Source organism: Equus caballus, chromosome 5 (assembly GCF_041296265.1).
Source record: "Equus caballus isolate H_3958 breed thoroughbred chromosome 5, TB-T2T, whole genome shotgun sequence".
NCBI classification, from domain to species: domain Eukaryota; kingdom Metazoa; phylum Chordata; class Mammalia; order Perissodactyla; family Equidae; genus Equus; species Equus caballus.
The window spans coordinates 15,410,152-15,431,867 of NC_091688.1; the positions used below are offsets into that span (position 1 = coordinate 15,410,152).

General features: G+C 35.3%; 1 protein-coding gene across 1 annotated transcript in view; it reads left to right on the forward strand.

Annotated features, from left to right (window-relative positions):
* Positions 1-21,716, forward strand: part of XPR1 (xenotropic and polytropic retrovirus receptor 1) — a 198,600-nt gene that overhangs the window by 132,992 nt on the left and 43,892 nt on the right. Inside the window, exons 5-10 of the mRNA XM_023640652.2 lie at positions 913-1,062; positions 1,329-1,412; positions 6,181-6,262; positions 12,947-13,137; positions 13,348-13,527; positions 20,423-20,594. Coding sequence (XP_023496420.2) covers positions 913-1,062; positions 1,329-1,412; positions 6,181-6,262; positions 12,947-13,137; positions 13,348-13,527; positions 20,423-20,594 — 859 coding nt within the window. The remainder of the gene's footprint in view (positions 1-912; positions 1,063-1,328; positions 1,413-6,180; positions 6,263-12,946; positions 13,138-13,347; positions 13,528-20,422; positions 20,595-21,716) is intronic.

Here is a 21,716-nt window from a genome sequence, read left to right on the forward strand (position 1 = left end):
GTAGAAATGGAGGAAAAGTTTGAGCTCCTACCCATTATCAGCAAAACCCTGTAAGTATGATCACTTTTTTTCTACTGCCTCTTCTTTACACTCCCATCTCCAAACTAAGAATGGATGGAAGCAAAATGAGTTAAGAGACCTGGACAATCTTCCATTTTCCATACTGATGCTTATATGCTTGCACAGTAGAAGGGAAACACATAGCTATGCCAGTCCTTCAGAGAGCAAAGAACTAATAAATTTATTCAGTGCATGATAAATCTAACATATTTTCTGAAAATATTCTTTTGATCAAAGAAGCAAAATGATATAAATTAGCTTTTTTGAGAACATGTATGTAGGAAAACAGAAATAAAATTGTTTTGAGTTTAGGACTTCCGTTAATTTACTTGAAATAGAAATAATAGGGTTCATGTGGCCGACCCTGTGGCCGAGTGGTTAAGTTTGTGTGCTCCGCTTCGGCAGCCCAGTGTTTCGCTGGTTCAGATCCTGGGCACGGACGTGGCACCGCTTATCAGGCCATGTTGAGGTGGTGTCCCTCATGCCGCAACTAGAAGGACCTACAACTAAAATACACAACTATGTATATTTTGGGGGGCTGTGGGGAGAAGAATAAAAGAAAAGATTGGCAACAATCGTTAGCTCAGGTGCCAATCTGAAAAAAAAGAAGAAGAAATAATAGGGTTCATAGTCCAGGATTCTTTGTGTTACTGATAGCATACTACCTTGAAATGAATAAATGAAATAAGAAAGAAGAGTCTTATTCTTTTAGTAGCAAATGCTTTTGTGAAAGCATTGCTATTTTCCTCGGTACTTCATCCAGTCAGCTCTGTCAGTGCTTAGTGCTCACTGTGTTTCATCTTCTTTTATGGTGGTGGAAATTATAGTAGTGTTTCTTATTTCTCTCTGTAGAATCTGAATTTTACAGGGTTTCGAAAAATCCTTAAAAAACATGACAAGATCCTGGAAACATCTCGTGGAGCAGATTGGCGAGTGGCTCATGTAGAAGTGGCCCCATTTTATACATGCAAAAAAATCAACCAGCTCATCTCGGAAACTGAGGTACAGTAATTTCATTTATATGCCACATACTTTCAATAGCATTCATGTGTTATTTTTAATGAAATAGTTCTTCATTTCTATTCTCCTTTTGTAATTAGTTGCTAGCTTTGAGTACATATATTCTTGCTCAGATTTTTTTCTTTTGCCTTACCGTTATACATTCACCAAGAGGTTATCGGAATATCGTATATATAAATGGTTCAGAATTATTTATGCATTAAAGTTTAGTATAACCTGTGTCAAAATTTAATAATGTGTCTTTCTAGGCTGTAGTGACCAATGAACTTGAAGATGGTGATAGACAAAAGGCTATGAAGCGTTTGCGTGTCCCTCCTTTGGGAGCTGCTCAGGTTAGTATTTGCTTTCAGTTGTTTGGTTGGTTGGTTTTGCCTGTTTCATAATCAACACAATCTATTTAGCTGATAAAATATGCTAGTTTCATTAATTAAAAAAAAATGTTTTGGCCAAAGTTTATAAGTAGTTATTACTATTGTTATTTTTCTTTTAAAATACTGGATGATCTAATTTCATAATCTTACTTCATAATGAATTGTAGTATCTTCCCACCTTTCTCGTCTTATCCTGTACTCCTTCTCTTGTTTATTCTTATTGACAAGCTAACTTCTTGGTCTCACCAAATGATTAGGATGAGATATTTACTTGATGATATGAGGGTGGTTCATGTGTGCTGGACTACTACATAACTTCATCCAAACTGTAGTAGTTCTACCTGAAAAAGCATTTATCAGATGATATCTACACTGTAGTAATACCAAAAAACATTTAAGTGACATCATAAAACAGGTCTCAAAGAAAGGATTTAAATCATGGAAAGAAAGTTTGTTCTCTAACCACAATGGAATGGACATCAATAACAGAAGCAGCTTCCTCATTCTAATAAAAGGCATTTATGAAAAACCTAGAACTAGTACCATACTTAACTGTGAAATACTGAATGCTTTCTCTCTGATTAAGGACAAAAAAGGATATGCACTCTTACTGCTTCTATTCAACATTATACTGAGATTATAGCCAGTGTAGTAAGGTAAGAAAAGAAATAAAGGGCCTTCAGATTAAAAAGAAAGTAGTAAGCGGGGCTGGCCCCGTGGCCGAGTGGTTAAGTTCGTGCGCTCCGTTGCAGGTGGCCCAGTGTTTCGTTGGTTCAAATCCTGGGCGCGGACATGGCACTGCTCATCAAACCACGCTGAGGCAGCATCCCACATGCCACAATTAGAAGGACCCACAATGAAGAATATACAACTATGTACTGTGGGGCTTTGGGAATAAAAAAGAAAAATCTTTAAAAAAAAAAAAAGTAAAACTCGTGGGGTTTTTTTTGCTCGTGACATGATGGTCTGTGTAGAAAATCATATGAATCTATAGAATTGTCACTAGAAGTAATAAGTGAGCTTATTAGCAAGGTTCCAGAATACAAGCTCAATATACAAAAGTCAATTGTATTTCTATATACCATCAAGAATAATTGGAAATCAAAATTTTAAAAAACAATGCTGTTTATAATCAAAATATGAAATATTTAGGGATATCTGACAAAAGATGTGCAAGACCTTTATACTGAAAGCTACAAATCATTGCTGAGAGAAATTAAGATATATGAGAGATATAACATATTCATAGATTAGAAAACCCAGTATTTTTAAGATAACATTTCTTTCTAAATTGATCTATACATGTAACACAGTCCAACTCAAAATCTCAACAGAATTTTTTTTTTTATAATCGATAATCACATTTTAAAATTTATATGGAAGGGGCCAGCCTGGTGGCGCAGTGGTTAAGTTCGCACATTCTGTTTCAGCGGCCCGGGGTTCGCCAGTTCGGATCCCTGGTGCGGACATGGCACCGCTTGGCAAGCCACGCTGTGGTAGGTGTCCCACATACAAAATAGAGGAAGATGGACATGGATGTTAGCTCAGGGCCAGTCTTCGTCAGCAAAAAGAGGAGGATTGGCAGCAGATGTTAGCTCAGGGCTAATCTTCAAAAAAAAATTTATATGGAAATACAAAGGACCAAGGATAGCCAGAACAACTTTGGAACAACTAAGTTGAAGAATTAACACATCTGGTATCAAACTTATTATTAAAACTGCCATAACCAAGATAGTGTGGTATTAGTGTCAGGAGAGGCAAATAAGTTAATGGAACAGAATAGAGAGTCCAAAAATAGACCAACAAATATATGGACAACTAATTGTCAATAACAATGCAAAGGCAATTCAGTGGAGAAAGGATAGTCTTTTCAACAAATGGTGCTGGAGCAAATGGCTTCCATATGCAAAAAGAAAAAAAAAGAAGAAACTCCACCCATACTTCACACCATATACAAAAGTTAATTCTAAGTGTATTACACACCTAAATGAAAACCTAAAACTACAAATTTTTGAAGAAAATATAGGAGAAAGTCATGGTGACTTTGGGTTATGCAAAGATTTCTTAGAAATGACACCAAAAACACTTCATCAAAATAAAAACTTCTGCTCTTCAAAAGATAATCTTAAGTGAATGAAAAGAAAAGCAACAGACTGAGAATATATTTACAAAAACATCTGATAAAAGACTTGTATTCAGAATATATAAAGAACTCCAGTACTCAATAAGAAAACAAACAGCTCAACTTAAAAATGGGGGAAAGATCTGAACAGACACTTAATCAATGATGTTTGGGTGGCAAATAAGCATGTGAATAGATTCTCAGTATCATTAGTAAGTAGAGAAATGCAAATTAAAATCACAGTGAGCTAACACACACCTATTAGAATGACTACAATTAAAAAGATTGACATATTAAATATTCGAGGAACAAGAACTCTAACATCTCATATGCTGCTGGTGGAATGTAAAATGATATAACCACTTTGGAAAACAGTTTGGCAGTTTCTTACAAAGTTAAACATTCACCTACCATATGAGCTAGCCATTGTACTCCTAGGTACTCACCCTAAGACAGATGAAAGCATGTGTCTGTGTAAAGACTTGTACACAAATGTTCATAGCAGCTTTACTCATAATGGCCTAAAACTGGAAGCAACCCAAATATCTATCAACAGGTGAATGGAGAAACAATTTATGGTATATCTATACAATGGAATATTACTCAGCAATAAAAAGGAATAAATATTGATATGTGGAACAACATAAGTGCATCTTAAAATAATTAGGCTTGAAAGAAGCCAGCTCAAAAAAGAGTGCATAATGTGTGATTTTGTTTACCTAAGACTCTGGAAAATGTAAGCTAAAACAGGGGCCGGCCTGGTGGCTCAGTGGTTAAGTGCATACATTCCGCTTCCATGGCCCAGGATTCGCTGGTTTGGATCCCGGGTGCAGACATGGCACTGCTTCCAAGCCATGCTATGGTAGGCGTCCTACATATAAAATAGAGGAAGATGGGCACGGATGTTAGCTCAGGGCCAGTCTTCCTCAGAAAAAAGAGGAGGATTGGCAGCAGTTAGCTCAGGCCTAATCTTCCTCAAAAAAGAAAAAGAAGAGAGAGAAAATGTAAGCTAATATATAGTGACAGAAAGCAGATCAGTGATTGCCTGAGGATGAGGTAGGTATGTTAAGAGGAAAAAGATTACAGAAGGGCATGAAAAAATTCTTGGGGTGATAGATATGTTCATTGTCTTGATTATGGTGATAGTTTCATAGGTGTTTAGATGTATGAAAACTTATCAAATTTAACACTTCAAATATGTGTAGTTTATTGTATGTCAATTTAGTCAATAAAACAGTTTAAAAAAAACAGGCATATCATAGTCAAACTGCTTGAAAATAAAAGGTAAGAGAGAAATTTTTAAAGCATCCAGAGAGGAAAAGCATAAATTGTATACTTCAAATATGTGCAGTTTATTGTCTGTTACTTATATTTCAATAAAGCAGTTAAAAATAAGAAAATGAATTTTAAAAGATCAAGATATTTTGGAATGCATATAGAAGTGGTAAAGCAAAGGAAAACATGGAGGTGGTTCTCTCTCGTGAGGAGGAAGGTTTTGGGATCTGGTAGGGATAGGGACTTTAAAGGTAATGGAAGTGTTCTGTTTCTGAAGATGGGCGATAGGTTAGTATGCTTTATTACTTAATTTCTAACAGTCCAAATCGTTATTTCTGTTCTTTTGTATATATGATAAATTGCATAATTTTTAAAACTAAGGAAAATTCTTTTTGAAAAATACAAATGACCATCTTCCTTCTGGATGCTTAGGATGCTAGTCCTAAGCTAACAATACAGATATCTACTACTGATAAATAATTCAGAGGTAGTCTCAGTGCTTTTTTTTGTTTGAAGGTTTTTAGAAAACATTTAAAGTGTCTTAAGTGTAATATCATCTCTAACAATGACAAAAGTTTTTAGTAACATTTATAGCAAATATTTAAATCCATAAGATTCTCTCTCTCCATGTTTTTCATCCCTTTACGTTTAAAATATCAGGCACTTTCCTTTATTTATTTTAGAAAATAGATTTTAAAAATCATTTTCTAAATATAAAATTACATTATAGTAGAGAAAAATATTTTTTAAGCTACAGACCCTGTAGCTTAAGATTCTTAAGCTACTTAACCTACTGTAGCTTGAGATTCTGATACGCCAGTCTCTTGAGAATCTCTAGTGTATACTTAAAAATTCACTTTAAATTACCTCAGTATAATAGTGTAAGTACTATCAGAAAATAAGTGTTCTTATTTTTACCATTTTCTCTAATTATTATTCATAGTACCAATTATGTGAACTCTAATTGAGTAATACTGAGTTAGAAAGTTTAAAGAGATATACATTGTAAAAATGAAATTTCATCTTAAATCTCTCCTGTAAGAAAAACCCAGTGTGTGTATATATATATATATAATTTGATGCCTAAGATTATAATCTTTTTCATTTAGTGACTCAGATTTCTGAAAAAGAATTCGAATAACTGACAACTCTCTTCTAGTATTATAGAATGATGAAGGATGTTATCTGTTCAGATTTATAAAAATTCAGATCATAAAATATTTTTGTTTTTGTGGTAGAATTTTCAGGCTCATACTACTGATTTATTACAGCTTATACTGAATGTATTCAGTATTTTGCCCTATACCCAAAGTGCTGTTTTTCTGTCCACAGCCTGCACCAGCATGGACTACTTTTAGAGTTGGCCTATTTTGTGGAATATTCATTGTACTGAATATTACCCTTGTGCTTGCCGGTAAGTAGTTTAAATTTTGAATTAAATTATTCTTACTAATATGCCTTTGTCGTATTCTGTCCCTCTGTAAGAAATCAAGCTTGCAACTACTAAAGCTACTGAAAGAGATCTGTCAGGGCTAAGTATTTTGTTCTTAGAAATGATGTGTTCAGGAAGAGGGATTTGGTCATTTGTTTTGGTTTGGTTTTCCCTTTGGGTATAGTTATCCTTTAAAATATTGCTAGTTTATGACTTCTTACTCTCCATCATTTTCCGGTTTTTATGTACAACTTCTTCAGACTTTTTCAGAGTTTGGTTATCAAGAACCCCAGCTCCTTTGATTATGGATGAGAGTAAATAAGATATTACAAAATTCATATACTAAAGCTCATTCACTTTGCTTTTTGGAGACTCACATTCTTTCCAGAACCTATTTATAATTACTTTGCATATAATTTTAAGAATGTTGGTTATATAATTTCCTAGTCAATAGCAGTTGTAAGTCAGAAAGAGGTAGGAGGAATTGCTAGAAGCAAGTACACTCCTAACATCAAGAAATAATCTAACAGCAAGGGAGGCATAATCTTACTAAACCTCCCAACAGAATTTGACATACCCCTGAGCAGCATTTGATGTTGTTGATCTCTTCTTGAAATTCTTCCTTCAATTGGTTTTGCTAGGAAATTGCACTCTGCTAGTTTTCCTATTAAACTTCCCTGGCAGTTCTTTCCCAGTCTCCTTTGCCAGCTCTTCTTTTTTTGTGACGTCTAAATGTTGGGGAGTACCACTGGGCTCAATCCTCAAATCTCTGTAGAGAATGTCTACATTCATTTCCTACCCACGCCGTCTTATTCAAGCCTAGATAGATAGCATCTATATGCTAATGACCCCCAAGTATATATACTTTTTCCTCTGAAGGATATCTAATTGGCTACTTGGGTGTCCAATAGGCATCTCAAACTCATATGGATGTATTTTTTTTTTTACCTCCACATATGCTTTCCCTTCCATATGGCCTCACCGTTCGTGAATTTCTCAAGCCAAAAACCTTTAGCATCTGTCTTCCCTGATACCCCATCTTCAATCCATCAGCAAATCCTACTGCTCTGTCTTCAAAATATATCCTGAATCTGACCACCTCCACCAGTGTTACCCTTGTCTAAGCAACCATTTCTTACTTAGTATACTGCAACAGTTTCTGAACTTGTCTCCCTGCAGCCACTCTTGCCTCCTTATAGCCACTAATGTCTTTTTTTTAATATAAGGTAGATCATGTCACTCTCCTCTTCAAAATCAAAATCAAAATTTAAAAAAAAAGGCTTCTCTCACAATAAAATTGAAACTTCTTACTATGGCCTATGAGACCCTACAGGATCTCACTCTTAGGGGTCTTTCTGACCTTGTATCCTAGCGTCCTCTCACATTCAGTTTCTCTTAGTTTTACTGTTTCCATCCACTCTTGTGTTGTTACTCTTCCTTCACTCCCAGCTGTGAGCCCTTGCATTTGCCTAAAAGGCTCTTCCCCAAGATGTCTACCAGGCTTACTCTCTCACTTCTTATAGTCTCTATTCAAATGCCACCTCCTCAGTAAGGCCTCACCTGATCACCCTACACTAACATACCGTGTTCTATCCCTTTAGCCTACATTAGTTTTCATCAGAGTACTTGTAATTATATGACATAATATTGCATATTTATGTTTCTTATCTGTTTTCCCACTGGAATGTAAGGTTCTTGTCTCTCTTGTTCACCATTATATTTCCAGCACATAGATCACTGCCTAGGACATAGTGTGGGTTCAAAAAATATTGGTGAAAATTTGAATGGATGGAAGAGAAGGACAGAGATGAAATCAAATGATATACAGAAAACACACACACAAACAGCAAGAAGACAGACTCAAAGGTTCTTGCAGTAGAGGGCTTTTAATTAAGGTCAAAAATCCTGGTATACCTCAAGAGCCTGTGTACTTATGCTTATAATGATAGCTATCATTAAGTACCCTCTGGGAGATAAATAAGGATAGACAGCTAGCTTTAACTATATTTACCCTTTCTCCCTTATACACACACAAAGATCAAACAGAAGGGTTCTGAGGTGAAAGAACATAATGCACAACGTGAAATGCATAAACCACACACATTAAATAAATCAGACTGTTTCAAAAAAACACAATCTATATTTACAAAAGAAAAAACCTTATTATCATTAATCATTAATAAATTATGCTTAGTGAAGTCTGCAAAGAATACATGACTTAGATGTTAGTGAATAAATATCCATTATATTCTGTTTTGGACTTTGAGTAATCATAATACTGCCTGAACAAGGAAGGTCTATATTACTGTTATCCTTATTCCTGACTGCAAGAACTGTATATTTTTCATTTTTGTATTTCAAGTTCCTAGCAGAGTGCCAGACATATAGCAGATGTTTAGGAAATACGGTACTGAACTCATTTCTCATAAACATTCTTCTTAATTAAGATTGTCAATTGTACATTATGAAATTATAACCTAAGTTGTAATGGCTTTTCGAGAGCATGTGAACTTTACCTATTACAATGTGTTTTCATTTGTATTTCTACAGTTCTCCTTCCCACCAAATACTAAAAATTAACTCTAATAATCATGGTCTACTGTAAGCTCATGATCTAATATTGGTATAATTTATGGTCGTATTTTAATCTAGTTCTGTTTGTTTAGGTGAATGCAGTCTATTTAGATAGAATACATGAAGATACGACCATAAAAAACCTAGCCCAAGATTATCAAGCTAGCTGTTGTGGAAGCAACACTGACTTGGATTCAAAAGGCCTTGCCTTGGTTTCAGTCCCAGCTCCACAGTTTGTCAGTTGTTTTGGTTTTAAGGACATCACTTAACTTTTCTGAAACAATTTTCTCATTTGTTAAATGAGCTTAATACCTTAAATTTACAAGGTTGTTTTAGAATTCCTTCATTAAACAACTAAATTTTATGTGTCTCACAATTATGCTTGATACCCATGAGTCTTAAGATAGAAAAGAGAATCCCTTTCCTTAGGAAGCCTAGTGTTATGTCAGGGAGATTAAGACAATAATAACATAAGATGGAAAGTGTTAGATGTTCTAAGCAAAGGAACAAATGATTACTTTTAAATGAGAGCATTAGGGAAGACTTTATGGAAGAAATGGCGTTTATGCTGGACGTTGATGGAATGAAAGCATTCCAAGAGAAGGAAACAGTTGAGCAGAGATTTAGTTGAATAGGTAGAGGATGGGGCATAGGAGGAGGGAGTGGATTATGAAGGAGAGAAGTGATAAATGCACCTAGGGTGAAGGAGAGTCTTAGATGATAAGAGTGAAAAGATAGCTTGAGATCAGTTCATAGAGATCATCTAAGAACTCTCAGTAAAACATGCTTATAGTCCTGAAGCACTGCACCAATGTCGAGTATACGGTCTATGTGATGGGAGTTGTTTCTTTCTGTGGGAAAAACTAGTTGTTTGTGTGTGGAATTTTTTCTTTTATTTCCAAGATGAGCGTGGTAATAGCATCATCATCATCATTAAAATAAGAAAAAGAAAACTTCATTCTTTTTATGTGAATGAATTGAAAAGAAGTTTTTTAAAATTCAAGGACAAGTGAGGTTTTTTTCTTTTGTGAATATAGACTATGTTTTTTTTGAAACAGTCTGATTTATTTAATGTGTGTGGTTTATGCATTTAGTGTTGTGCATTATGTTCTTTCATCTCAGCACCCTTCTTTGTTTGATCTTTGTGTGTGTACAGGGGAGAAAAGGTAAATATAGTTAAAGCCAGCTGTCTATCCTTATTTATCTCCCAGAGGGTGCTTAAAAGATAACGGTGTGGAGAGTTGAGAGAGAAACACAGCAGTAGTAATGCATGTACAAGCATGATTCTTTTTTACAAACATTCACATAAAAAAAAATAATGTGCATAATTGCTGTAGTTTCTCAAGGGGACGTGACCTGGTGTTTAATAATTTGTCTGAAAATCACATATTCCAGACATTTAGTTTCATGAAGATGAAAAGTTGCCTGTTTAGATTTTTTTAAATTTGTTCTCTTATAGAGTCCTAGTAACTTTTACTTAATTTGATACAGTAACAGTATACCACATTTCACTTTTTGGTTTGACAAAGATAAGAGTGTGACCATTTAAAGTAAATATAGGGGTGTGAAATAGCAGGTACTCATACACTAGTAGTAAGAGTTGGTTATTGTAGAGAAAAATTGGGCAATATATGAAAAATTTTTTAATACAGTCACCTTGATCAAGCAATTTTATTTCTAGAAATTTATCCCACAAACAGTTGTATGTGGGTGCAAAGACACATATGAAAGGAGGAGGGTATTCATTGCCACGTTGTTTATGATAGCAAAATCCTGGAAACCATTCAAATGTCCATCAGTTGGGAACTAAGTAAATAAATATTACTTTTATACAATGGAATACCATGAAGATTTTAAAATGAATGAGTGAAAATGGGTACAACACTGGAGAACCGTTTGGTAATATCTACCAAAACTGAACATATACTATGCTGGGTTGTTTCTGCTCTTTGGCTAATGTGAATTTTGCTGCTATGAACATGTGTGTGCATGGCTTTGTACCTCTTTTCAGTTCTTCTGGATATATACCTAGGAGTGGAATTGCTCAGTTATAATTCTATGTTTAACTTTCTGAGGTACCACCAATTGTTTTCTACAGAGGCTGCACCATTTTCTCTTCCTGTGAGCAATTTCTACGGGTTCCATTTTCTCCACATCCTCACCAACACTTGTGATTTTCCTTTTTGTTCTAATTATAGCCTTCTTAGTGGGTATGAAGTGGTATCTTGTTATGGTTTTGATTTGCATTTCCCTAATGACTAATGATATTGAACATCTTTTCATGTGCTTGTTGGCTGTTTCTGTGTTTTCTTTGGAAAAATGTCTATCCAAGTCCTTTGCCCAATTTTTTCTTTTTTTTGAGGAAGATTAGCCCTGAGCTAACATCTGCTGCCACTCCTCTTTTTTTTTGTTCTTGAAGACTGGCCCTGAACTAACATCCATGCCCATCTTCCTCTACTTTATATGTGGGACACCTGCCACAGCTTGTGGTGCCATGTCCACATCCAGGATCTGAACTGGCGAACCCTGGGCTGCTGAAGTGGAACCTGCGCACTTAACCACTGCACCACTGGGCCAGCCCCCTTTGCACAATTTTTAATTGAGCTGTTTTATTGTTAAGTTACAAGAGTTCTTTATATAGTCTAATAGGAGACCCTTATAAGATATAGGATTTGCAAATATTTTCTCCCATTCTATAGATTGTCTTTTCGTTTCTTGATAATGTCCTTTGACGCACTAAAGTTTTTAATTTTGACGAAGTCCACTGAATCTATTTTTTTCTTTTGTTACTCATGTTTTGGTGTCATGTCTAAGAATACATTGCCAAATCCAAGATCATGAAAAAAGAGTTTTATAATTTTAGCTCTTATATTTAGGTCATTGATCCATTTTGAACTAATTTTTTTGTATGGTATGAGGTAGGGGGTTCAATTTCATCCTTTTGCATGAGGCTATCCAGTTGTCCCAGAACCATTTGTTGAAGAGAATATTCTTTTGCATTGAATAGTCTTGGCCCTCTTGTTGAAAATCGACCAGCCATAGATGTATACAGTTATTTCTGAACTCTCAATTCTGTTCCATTTTTGTCTACGTGTCTATTTTTATGCCAGCACCACACTGTTTTGTTGTAAATTTTGAAACCGTGAAATGTGAGTCCTCTAACTTTGTATCTTCTTTTTCAAAATGTTTTGTCTATCTGAGGCCTCTTGTAATCCACATGAATTTGAGGATCAGCTTTCTATTTCTATTAAAAAAAGACCGTTGGAATTTTTCTGTGGGTTGTATTAAATCTGAAGAACACTTTGAGAAGTATTACCATCTTAACGATATCAAGTCTTCTAATCCATAAACACAGGATTTCTTTCAGCAATGTTTTGTAGTTTTCAATGTACACGTCCGTCACCTCCTTGGTTAAATTTATTCCTAGATGTAGTATTCTTTTGAGTGCTGTTGAAATTAGAATTTTTTTCTTAATTTCATTTCAGGTTGTTCATTGCTAGTATATACAAAGACAACTGAATTTTGTATGTTGATCTTGTATACTCTGCAACTTTGCTGACTTTATTAGCTCTACGAGTTTTTTGAGCATTCTTTGGGATTTCTATTTATTATTTTTGTTTCCTGACTATTGTAATGTATCAGTGGTCTTTCCTTAGGAATCAGGATGTAAAATTATATATAGTTTTTTGTTTATAACCTCCTAATTAATCTTCTTGCTACTTAACTTGTTACGTTGTAGTCTATTCTTCACATAACAGTTAGAGTAGCCCTTTAAAGTTATTAATCTGGTAATTTCACTTAAGTGCGAAAACTTTCATTGGCTTTATACATTTATGCAAAACTAATGGAATAATGGACTAACATGCTAAAAGTAAAATTTTAGGAAAATTGTTGTGGTGGAAATCTGCAGAGTGAAATGAATGGGGAAAGAAACTGCAGGCAATTTTATCAGGCTCTTGAGATAATTTAGGTTTAGATTTTATTTATGAAAAATTCCTCTGCCAGGGCTCTATTATTGAGAATAAAGAGAAAAGACAATTAAAGGAGACATTATGAATTTTCTGACTAACCAATCAATTAATATTCTTTCAGCTATATTTAAACTTGAAACAGATAGAAGTATATGGCCCTTGATAAGAATCTATCGGGGTGGCTTTCTTCTGATTGAATTCCTTTTTCTACTGGGCATCAACACATATGGTTGGAGACAGGCTGGAGTAAATCATGTGCTCATCTTTGAACTTAATCCAAGAAGCAATTTGTCTCATCAACATCTCTTTGAGGTAATCAAAGCAAGACATAAAGTCCCACAAGTATAGTTTGCATTAGCTATATAGCTGGTTTAGTAAGTATTAAAATCCATCTTCTACTTGAAGAGCATTGAGTCAATAAGTAAACATTTTTCTTAGCTTTGTTTAATAAATTGAAGATATTTGTGAGTAATGGTAAAGATAAAAATAACAATTTTCTCTGTCTTTCCCGTCCTTTATCAGATCGCTGGATTCCTTGGGATATTGTGGTGCCTGAGCCTTCTGGCATGCTTCTTTGCTCCAGTTAGTGTCATACCCACATATGTGTATCCACTTGTCCTTTATGGATTTATGGTTTTCTTTCTTATCAATCCCACCAAAACTTTCTATTATAAATCCCGGTTTTGGCTGCTTAAACTGCTGGTAAGTCCAGAAACTTGTGTACCGTTTTTAGAGTGGTATATTGATCATTGGCTTCCTCTAGGATGAAATCAACACTGCTATATTATACAGCTTCAGAAGGCATGGTTCACATTGTAGTCTATGTGATGTCCCAGTTCCAGGGGCAAAGAACATAGCGTGACTGTACCCCTGACAATGCACAATGCAGTGGTCCTGGGAAGAGCACTCATGCATTTTTTCCTCCCAAAATGGAGTATAAAGTGTCCAGGTGTTGAAATGATTTTGCAAGTTAATAATAATTAGTTCATGATTAATTTAATTGCTTCATTATTTAATCAGCTGTGATAACATATAATTTGTTTCCTTTTTTTAAAAGTGGTAAAACTATTATTTTCCTGTTATATTAGTATAAGTAGTCAACCAAACATTTTTATGTAACGAAAGATTGGTTCTCTAAAAGCGGTAGGAATATCTTGCCAGATCACCAAGTTTAGTTTGAGAAACCGACTTTGATTCTGGTTTATAATAAATTCTGTGTCTTCTTCCACTTGACATATTTCTTTGTGCTGTTGTTGAGGAAGATTGGCCCTGAGCTAACATCCATGCCAGTCTTCCTCTATTTTTTAGTATGTGGGCCGTCAGCACACCATGGCCACTAAAAGAGCTGTATAGGTCCGCACCCTGGAACCAAACCTGGGCTGCCAAAGTGGAGGATGCTGAACTTAACCACTAGGCCACCCTGGGCTGGCCCCCATTTTACCTATTTCCTAATGCTCTCAAAGTCATGCAGTCTCAGCATTATGATAGAGAATTTCTTTCGAGAACGGTAGCTGTATTTTTTGTGATATTGTAAAGATAGCTCTGAGAAGGGACTTCTGCTTACTCCTATATAAAACCAGCTCTATTTTGAAAATCAATTGTGAATGCTTTCATATAATTGTTTCCTAAATTATGAATAACAATACAGTGAAAATTAGTAATTAAATTGACCAATCTCTACACAAACTTTCAAAATTCCTATATTTGCTTCACTTGTTTATCATCTTATATAGAGTATACCACTTTGAAAACTGTAGTTTTTATTTTTTTTCCTTTTGTATGCCCCTTAGGGTTAGCAGATTTTTTTTTTGTTCTTAACAATACACTCCCTATATATAGCATTAACTAAATTTTTTAAATCTGAAAACATAAAATATGGCTTTCCTATTAAAAACTGTGTAATAAGCGCTCAACAAGTAAAAAGCAACCTATGTTCCCATATAGATAAGTATTTATAGCAATCAGGAAAAGAAAATGGCCAAATCTCCTTGATTGACTTTTTTTCCAAAGTTGATTGTTATTCGTTTGTATTTCTTATTTCTCCCTGTAGGATTTTTGTCACAAATTGAGAATCTTCCTCTTTTCCTCCAATTTAATTAAATATAAATAAATAAATAAGCAAATCATTTCCTTTAAGTGCAGCTCCTCTGGGCCTAACTTTGGGTTTGAATTTTCTGAGTGTGGAATTTAGATGTACAAGAATATTTTGATAAGTTATAAGCATACCATCACCTTTAATATGTTCTGTCATCTTCTAGAAAACATGCTTTTACAGGAGTTTTTTCAAGACAGAAGAAAAGTTTGAGCCTTTTTTTCTCTCTTGAGATTTATACTAAAAATAAATCATTTCCTTTTAGTATGACGATATTGGATTACCTTTCTTATTTTGAGATTGTCATTTTGTCACTAGATTTTGTGGAGCTTTTAAACAGTTATTTGCATTAAAATTGTAGTATTCGTCTGGTTACAAAGAAGTACCTTTAAGGTTATAAAGATCTATTGTTTCCTGACTCAGTTATTGTGAAATCTCTATAAAGTTCTTTTGAAATGAGGTTTGAAAGTCTCAAAAAACTCAGGTGTTAATATGATTGCATTATTGCAAAAACAGGATAATACAGTTGTGTTCATTGTGTGCTAAGTGAGCATTTCCCCTGTGCATCCTTCTTTATGTAAATAGTAAACTGTGATTCATGCATGACCAGTTACTCTTATTAGCAAAACGTTTCCCTATTGAGTAGATGTTTATCTATGCATCTGCCGTGTGTTAATAAGTGAGGACTTGTTGATGGAATAGGTAGGCAATGATGATAGAATAAGGAATACTAGAATAATAAAATGTACTATCAGAAGCAGTGAAATACAGAGAGAAGCACTGTGGTTTGTTGAATTTTCCTAGTAATTGTAAACAGGAAAAATGTTGTATATAGATCATTTTAATATTAATTGATTTGTCTTATTTTAATTCAAAACTCACTGAAAAAACTTACCCTTAGACTTATTTTTAGTGAGCTAAGAAGAATGTTTCACCCTGTTTGTGTTTCTCTGATAGAGCTTTTTTTTGTTTATTGAGTTCATAATAATTTACATCAATGTGAGATTCCAGGTGTACATTATTTCTTGACTGTCACCACGTAAGTGCTCCCCTTCACCCACTGTGCCCACCCCCGACCCCCCTTCCCCTGGTAACCACTGAATTGTTTTCTTTGTTCATGTATTTGTTCATATTCCACATATGAGTAAAATCATCTGGTGTTTGTCTGTCTCAGTCTGGCTTATTTTGCTTAGCATAATTCCTTCCAGGTCCTTCCATGTTGTTGCAAATGGGATAAATTTGTCTTTTTTTATGACTGAGTAGTATTCCATTGTAGATATATACCACATCTTCTTTATCCAATCATCAGTTGCTGGGCACTTGGATTGTTTCCATGTCTTGGCTGTGATGAATAGTGCTGCAATGAACATAGGGGTGCATATGTTACTTTGGATGGTTGATTTCAAGTTGTTTGGGTAGATACCCAGTAGTGGGATAGCTGGGTCATACGGTAGTTCTATTTTTAGTTTTCTGAGGAATCTCCATACTGTTTTCCATAGTGGCTGCACCAGTTTGAATTCCCACCAGCAGTGTGTGAGGGTTCCCTTCTCTCCACACCCTCTCCAACGTTTGTTATTTTTAGTCTTAGTGATGATAGCCACTTTAACAGGTGTAAGGTGGTATCTTAGTGTAGTTTTGATTTGCATTTCCCTACTGATTAGTGATGTTGAACATCTTTTCATGTGTTTATGGGCCATCTGTATATCTTTTTTGGAAAAATGTCAGTTCATATCCTCTGCCCATTTTTTGATCGGGCTGTTTGTTTTTTTATTGTTCAGTTGTATGAGTTCCTTATATATTATGGAGATTAACTCCTTGTCAGATATATGATTTGCAAATATTTTCTCCCAGTTGGTGGGTTGTCTCTTTGTTTTGATCCTAGTTTCTTTTGCCTTGCAGAAGCTCTTTAGTCTGATAGAGCTTTTTTTAAAACCTCATCCTAAAGTGAAACTACGTTTCCTTCTTTCTTTCTTTTTTTTGGTGAGGAGGATTGTCCCGGAGCTAAGATCTGTCACTAATCTTTCTCTTTTTGCTTGAGGAGGATTGTCCCTGAGCTAACATCTATGCCAATCCTCCTCTATTTTTTTGTATATGGGACGCTGCCACAGCGTGGCTTGATGAGTAGTGTGTAGGTCCTCTCCCGGGATCCAAACCTGCAAACCCTAGGCTGCCAAAGCAGAGCACATGAACTTAACCACTACACTACCAGGCTGGCCCCTACTTCTTTCTTTTTTTGTTTTGCTTTTTAGTGGGAAAAGAACATATGGCACTTGGCTGTAGTGGTAGGCACTGGGTGCCATTTATATCCATATTTAATTTGAATCTGTGGAAGTGATACACGCTATTCCCTTCCTCCCAAAAAAAACTAAAAAAATGTTTATAAGAGATTAGTTTATTTTGATATGCATATTGTATGTCAAATTAGTACAGTTTATTTATGTTCATTAGGTTATATATCCTCTCCCTGGATCTGTATCTGCCCTAGTCAGAAATCCAGTTAGGAAGTGTAAACAGTGCCTCAGATTTTCTAAACAAAAATATCAATTTATTCTTATAGAAGACTACTTAAAGTTTTTAAATTAGAATTCTTTTCTATATAATTTGGAAATTGGTTTTTCCAATATTTTCTTTATTGTATAGTAGCATTTTTACACACATCTCTACTATAAGAATAGATTAGAGAGATGTTTTCATTTAATAATGCACTGTTCTGGACATTTTATATGTATTAATTTTTTTAATCCTTTTAATAACCCATGAGGTTGGCTATTAATCTACATTTTATAAATGAAGAAACCTGGGTTAGAAGTTAAATAAGGTTATACAGCCAGTATGTAATGGAGATGCGATATTAGCCCAGGCAGTCTGGCACCATAGTTTGCGCCCTTAAACACTAACATTTAACAGTTAGACCTGTCAGTCACTTTATCTAAGATATTTAACTTTTATCTAGTGGATCCAACTAATGAAATATAAAAAATCACATTTGGAAAGAATGTAATTATTTACAAGCTTCTCAAAAGTAGAAATTAAAACTTGGTCTCCTTAACTGTTTATCTGCATTAACTTAGAAGATGATGTTAGTGTATATTCTTTGTAATAACTTATTGGTGACTTTTTTGTGTATGTAGGTAAAACATCAGATAGCCATAATTGTCTCTAGCTTTCTTAATACTGTTACTCGATGAATTATTACCATTTTAGTCAAAATCAAAAAAGGTAAAAAGTGAAAGGCCTCAGCCAGAATAAGAAAGGGAGAAGGAGAATTCTCACACGAACAAGAAAGTTCAGATAAATCTGAGATGAAGTTGACTATGTGTAAATGCCAGGGAGTTAGGTATAATCTGTTTATTTCCTCTCCCCTCACCCTACCTCTGACCAAGCTACTAGCTCCCTTCTTTGTATTTCCAGGGCATTTTGTATGTATAGTTGTAATAGAACTTACTACATAGTACTATCGTTATTTCTTTAGATATTTATTTGCCCAACCAAACTGTGGGTCTTTGAGGGTTTTGAGAGTAGAGATTGTTTTATTAATCTTTGTACCTCCACAATGCTTGACGTATAGTAAATACTTAATGTCTTTGTTAAATGCATGAATAACTATAATTATCTTCTTTCCTTCATTAGTTGTATTATACCAACATTTACTACTCCCTCTTTTCTTCCTTTGTTCATCTTCTCTCTTCTGTAAATTTTCCCTTCCCCCCAGTTTTTATTTTTATGCCATTCCCGTCCTTTTCCAGTCCCATCCCTCCAATTCTTTGTTTCTTATTTAATGCATTCTCCTCTTCTTCTGCTCTTATGGAAATTTTCTGTATTAGCTAGGTTTTGAGGCTGGTTGTGGCAGATTGTGAGGCTAATAGCAGTCTGTCTCACATCAGTTAGAAAGAAGAAATTTGCCCTAGGCTACCAGTTTCACAGAAGTCCATGACTAGAAATTGAGTTAGACTTCCTGATCCTTTGGTGTTTTATCCTAAACTATCCTTTTGTTTCTGTCTGTTTGAATCCTTTAAGTCCATTCTGCACCCTAGAGTATCTTAAAATACAATATAAACTGGCACCAAAACCTCTTTGTGCATAGATGACTAACATCTCAACCCCTAACCCTCTCCCCGCAAAAGCCATATCTGGAGCTTATGGTTGCGAACGGTATAGCTTGTGTCTCTGGCTTATTGCACAACTTATTGAAGAATAAGAGAGTGACCAAGAGACCAAGCCATGGACTCAAAATATATCAGCTCTAGAAAATAATGTCTCAAAGCCTCCATTGTGTCCTATACAAACCTGGTCTGACTTCCAAAGCTCCAAAGTAATATCTGTCATAGATAGTTGACACCCAGAATTGATTTGTAATATAGCCGTTTAGCTGCCTGAAATAATAAAAGGAAATATTTAGAGAAAGGGTAGAAAGAACCAGCCAAGCCTGAGAGTAGATAGCTATAGACTCCCAGGCTGAATGTGTCTATGAAGTGAATGTAGCTAGACGGCAAGAGAGCTACAGGTTTAGACTCATTTTCTCAGAACTGCTGCTTTGTCAGAATGCCTTGTTTTAAGAGTCTGTTTTTGCCTGTATAAGGTAGAAAGGGTCTGACAGGATGAGGACTAAAGCTGCCTTCATCCCGTCTTTACTTCAGTCAAGGCCTCTCAAGGCATTCTGTACAATTTGAGTCTATTTCTGGTGATTTGCATTAGTATCCAATCTTTCCTCTCTCTGCAATGCCAGGATTTCCTTTTGCAGTGGTAAACAGACCTCCACAGATAGGTCAGAATGAGTTTGTTGTAGGTCTTCTGTAAAATGGTGATATGAATAGTACCCAGCTTATAGAATTGTTGTAGTTAATGGATTATGAGAAAGGCATTATGGGAAAAATACACACCATGCATTAGTGCTCAATACATTTAGCCTAAATTCATTTATCATTGTTTTCATAACAGTGGGATGTGGGCTGATTTTTCTGGCATAATTTTAAGACAAATACAATGATCACCATGGCATTAGTGAAATGAAAGTGACTTTGGTTAGAGAATAAGGCATGCTTCAGGTGATGTACCATCCTTCCTTTTCTATCCTTTGTAGACAGGAAGAGCTTTGTATTCATTAGCTAAGCTCCTATCCCAGCTAAGGTGGGCGAACATTTCAGGAATTATTATGGCAATTGGTCTCTAGCAAAATTTACCCTAGAGCCTAACGCTAGCTGTCCTCTCAGTGCTTCTACTTTCTGCCACTTTCTGCTTTTCCACTGCAACTCTTCCCGCCTCTCCGCTTTCTAACTGTAGCTGTTCCTGCCCTTTTCCTCCTTTTAGTTTCTTTCTTAGTTATCCATTCAACTCATTCCCTTCACTTCTAATTCTCAACCTAGCCACTGTTGCCAGGTTCCTGTATGATTGGTTCATTGATTTTCATTTTATCAGATAAAGTAATCATGGTGCATGGTCGGACATGAAATAGAGAAATTTAATATGAATTGTTTCTATGTTTTCTGATTTTTTTCTTTCTCCCAGTTTCGAGTATTTACGGCCCCCTTCCATAAGGTAGGCTTTGCTGATTTCTGGCTGGCCGATCAGCTGAACAGCCTGTCAGTGATACTGATGGACCTGGAATATATGATCTGCTTCTACAGTTTTGAGCTCAAATGGGATGAAAGTGAGGGCCTGTTGCCAAATGATTCAGAAGGTAGGGTATGAATGTGAATCCACACTACTAAACTGCCAATGTAAACCAAGAAATATTGGGAATGATAACTGCAAAATTTAAGATCATGGTGAAAACTCATCCAATAATATTATAAAATTAATTAAATGTACTTGGCACTTTTTTAGCAATCTCTTTATCTGGTATAATTTGGCTCATAAATTGTGTGTTAGGATTTTAGCCATCCATTTGCCAAGAGATTTACAACTTTATACTTAAAGAATTCTAAAACTAAAAAAAAAGTTCTAGTGCATTGGTAGTTATATCACAAATGCTTTATTGCCAACAACTGCCATCGTAGGACTGCTTTACAGTGATCAGAAACACTGATTATTCAGTTAGGTCAAGTGCTTTGAGAAAGACATTATAGATTGTTTTTCAGTTCTTATTAGGGACCTTGTTTTTCTTCTGGCTGTTTTTCCCACTCTTAGTTTATGCCAGGAGTTCAAGTTATTAAGGAATTTTCCCTTAATGACAAAGACCAAATTTAGACAAATTATGTAACATCTGATTAACAGAAGTTGAAGAAGTCAGTGCCAACACATTTTCATTGATTGCCAGCAGATCACAACTCTGTTGTAGGTTGATCCCACTATTATACAGTCCCAGAATTTGAAGAAAAATTGATTTACCAACTCCATTCTCTCATTTAAAAATACACGCTCCACTCTTTTTTTTTCTTTTTTCTTTTTGTAAGGAAGATTGGCCCTGAGTAACATCTGGTGCCAGTCTTCCTCTTTTTGCTTGAGGAAAATTGTCACTGAGCTAACATCTATGTCAATCTTCCTCTATTTTATGTGGGATGCTGCCACAGCATGGCTTGACGAGCAGTGCTAGGTCCACACCCAAGATCTGAACCTGCAAACCGTGGGCTGTCAAAGCAGAGCACACAAACTTAACCACTGCGCCACCAGGCCAGCCCCTTCACTCTCTTTTTAAAAAGAAAGAGGAGCAAAAGAGCATGAACAACCTATAGTGGATATATTATAGTGGTTTGGAGTTAATGAAATTGACTGGAGTCACCATTGTATTTGTAGGTTTTCCAAATGTTTCAAGTGACAGAGCTAACCAGGGTTTTTTTCCCCTTTGATTAGAATACTGGTG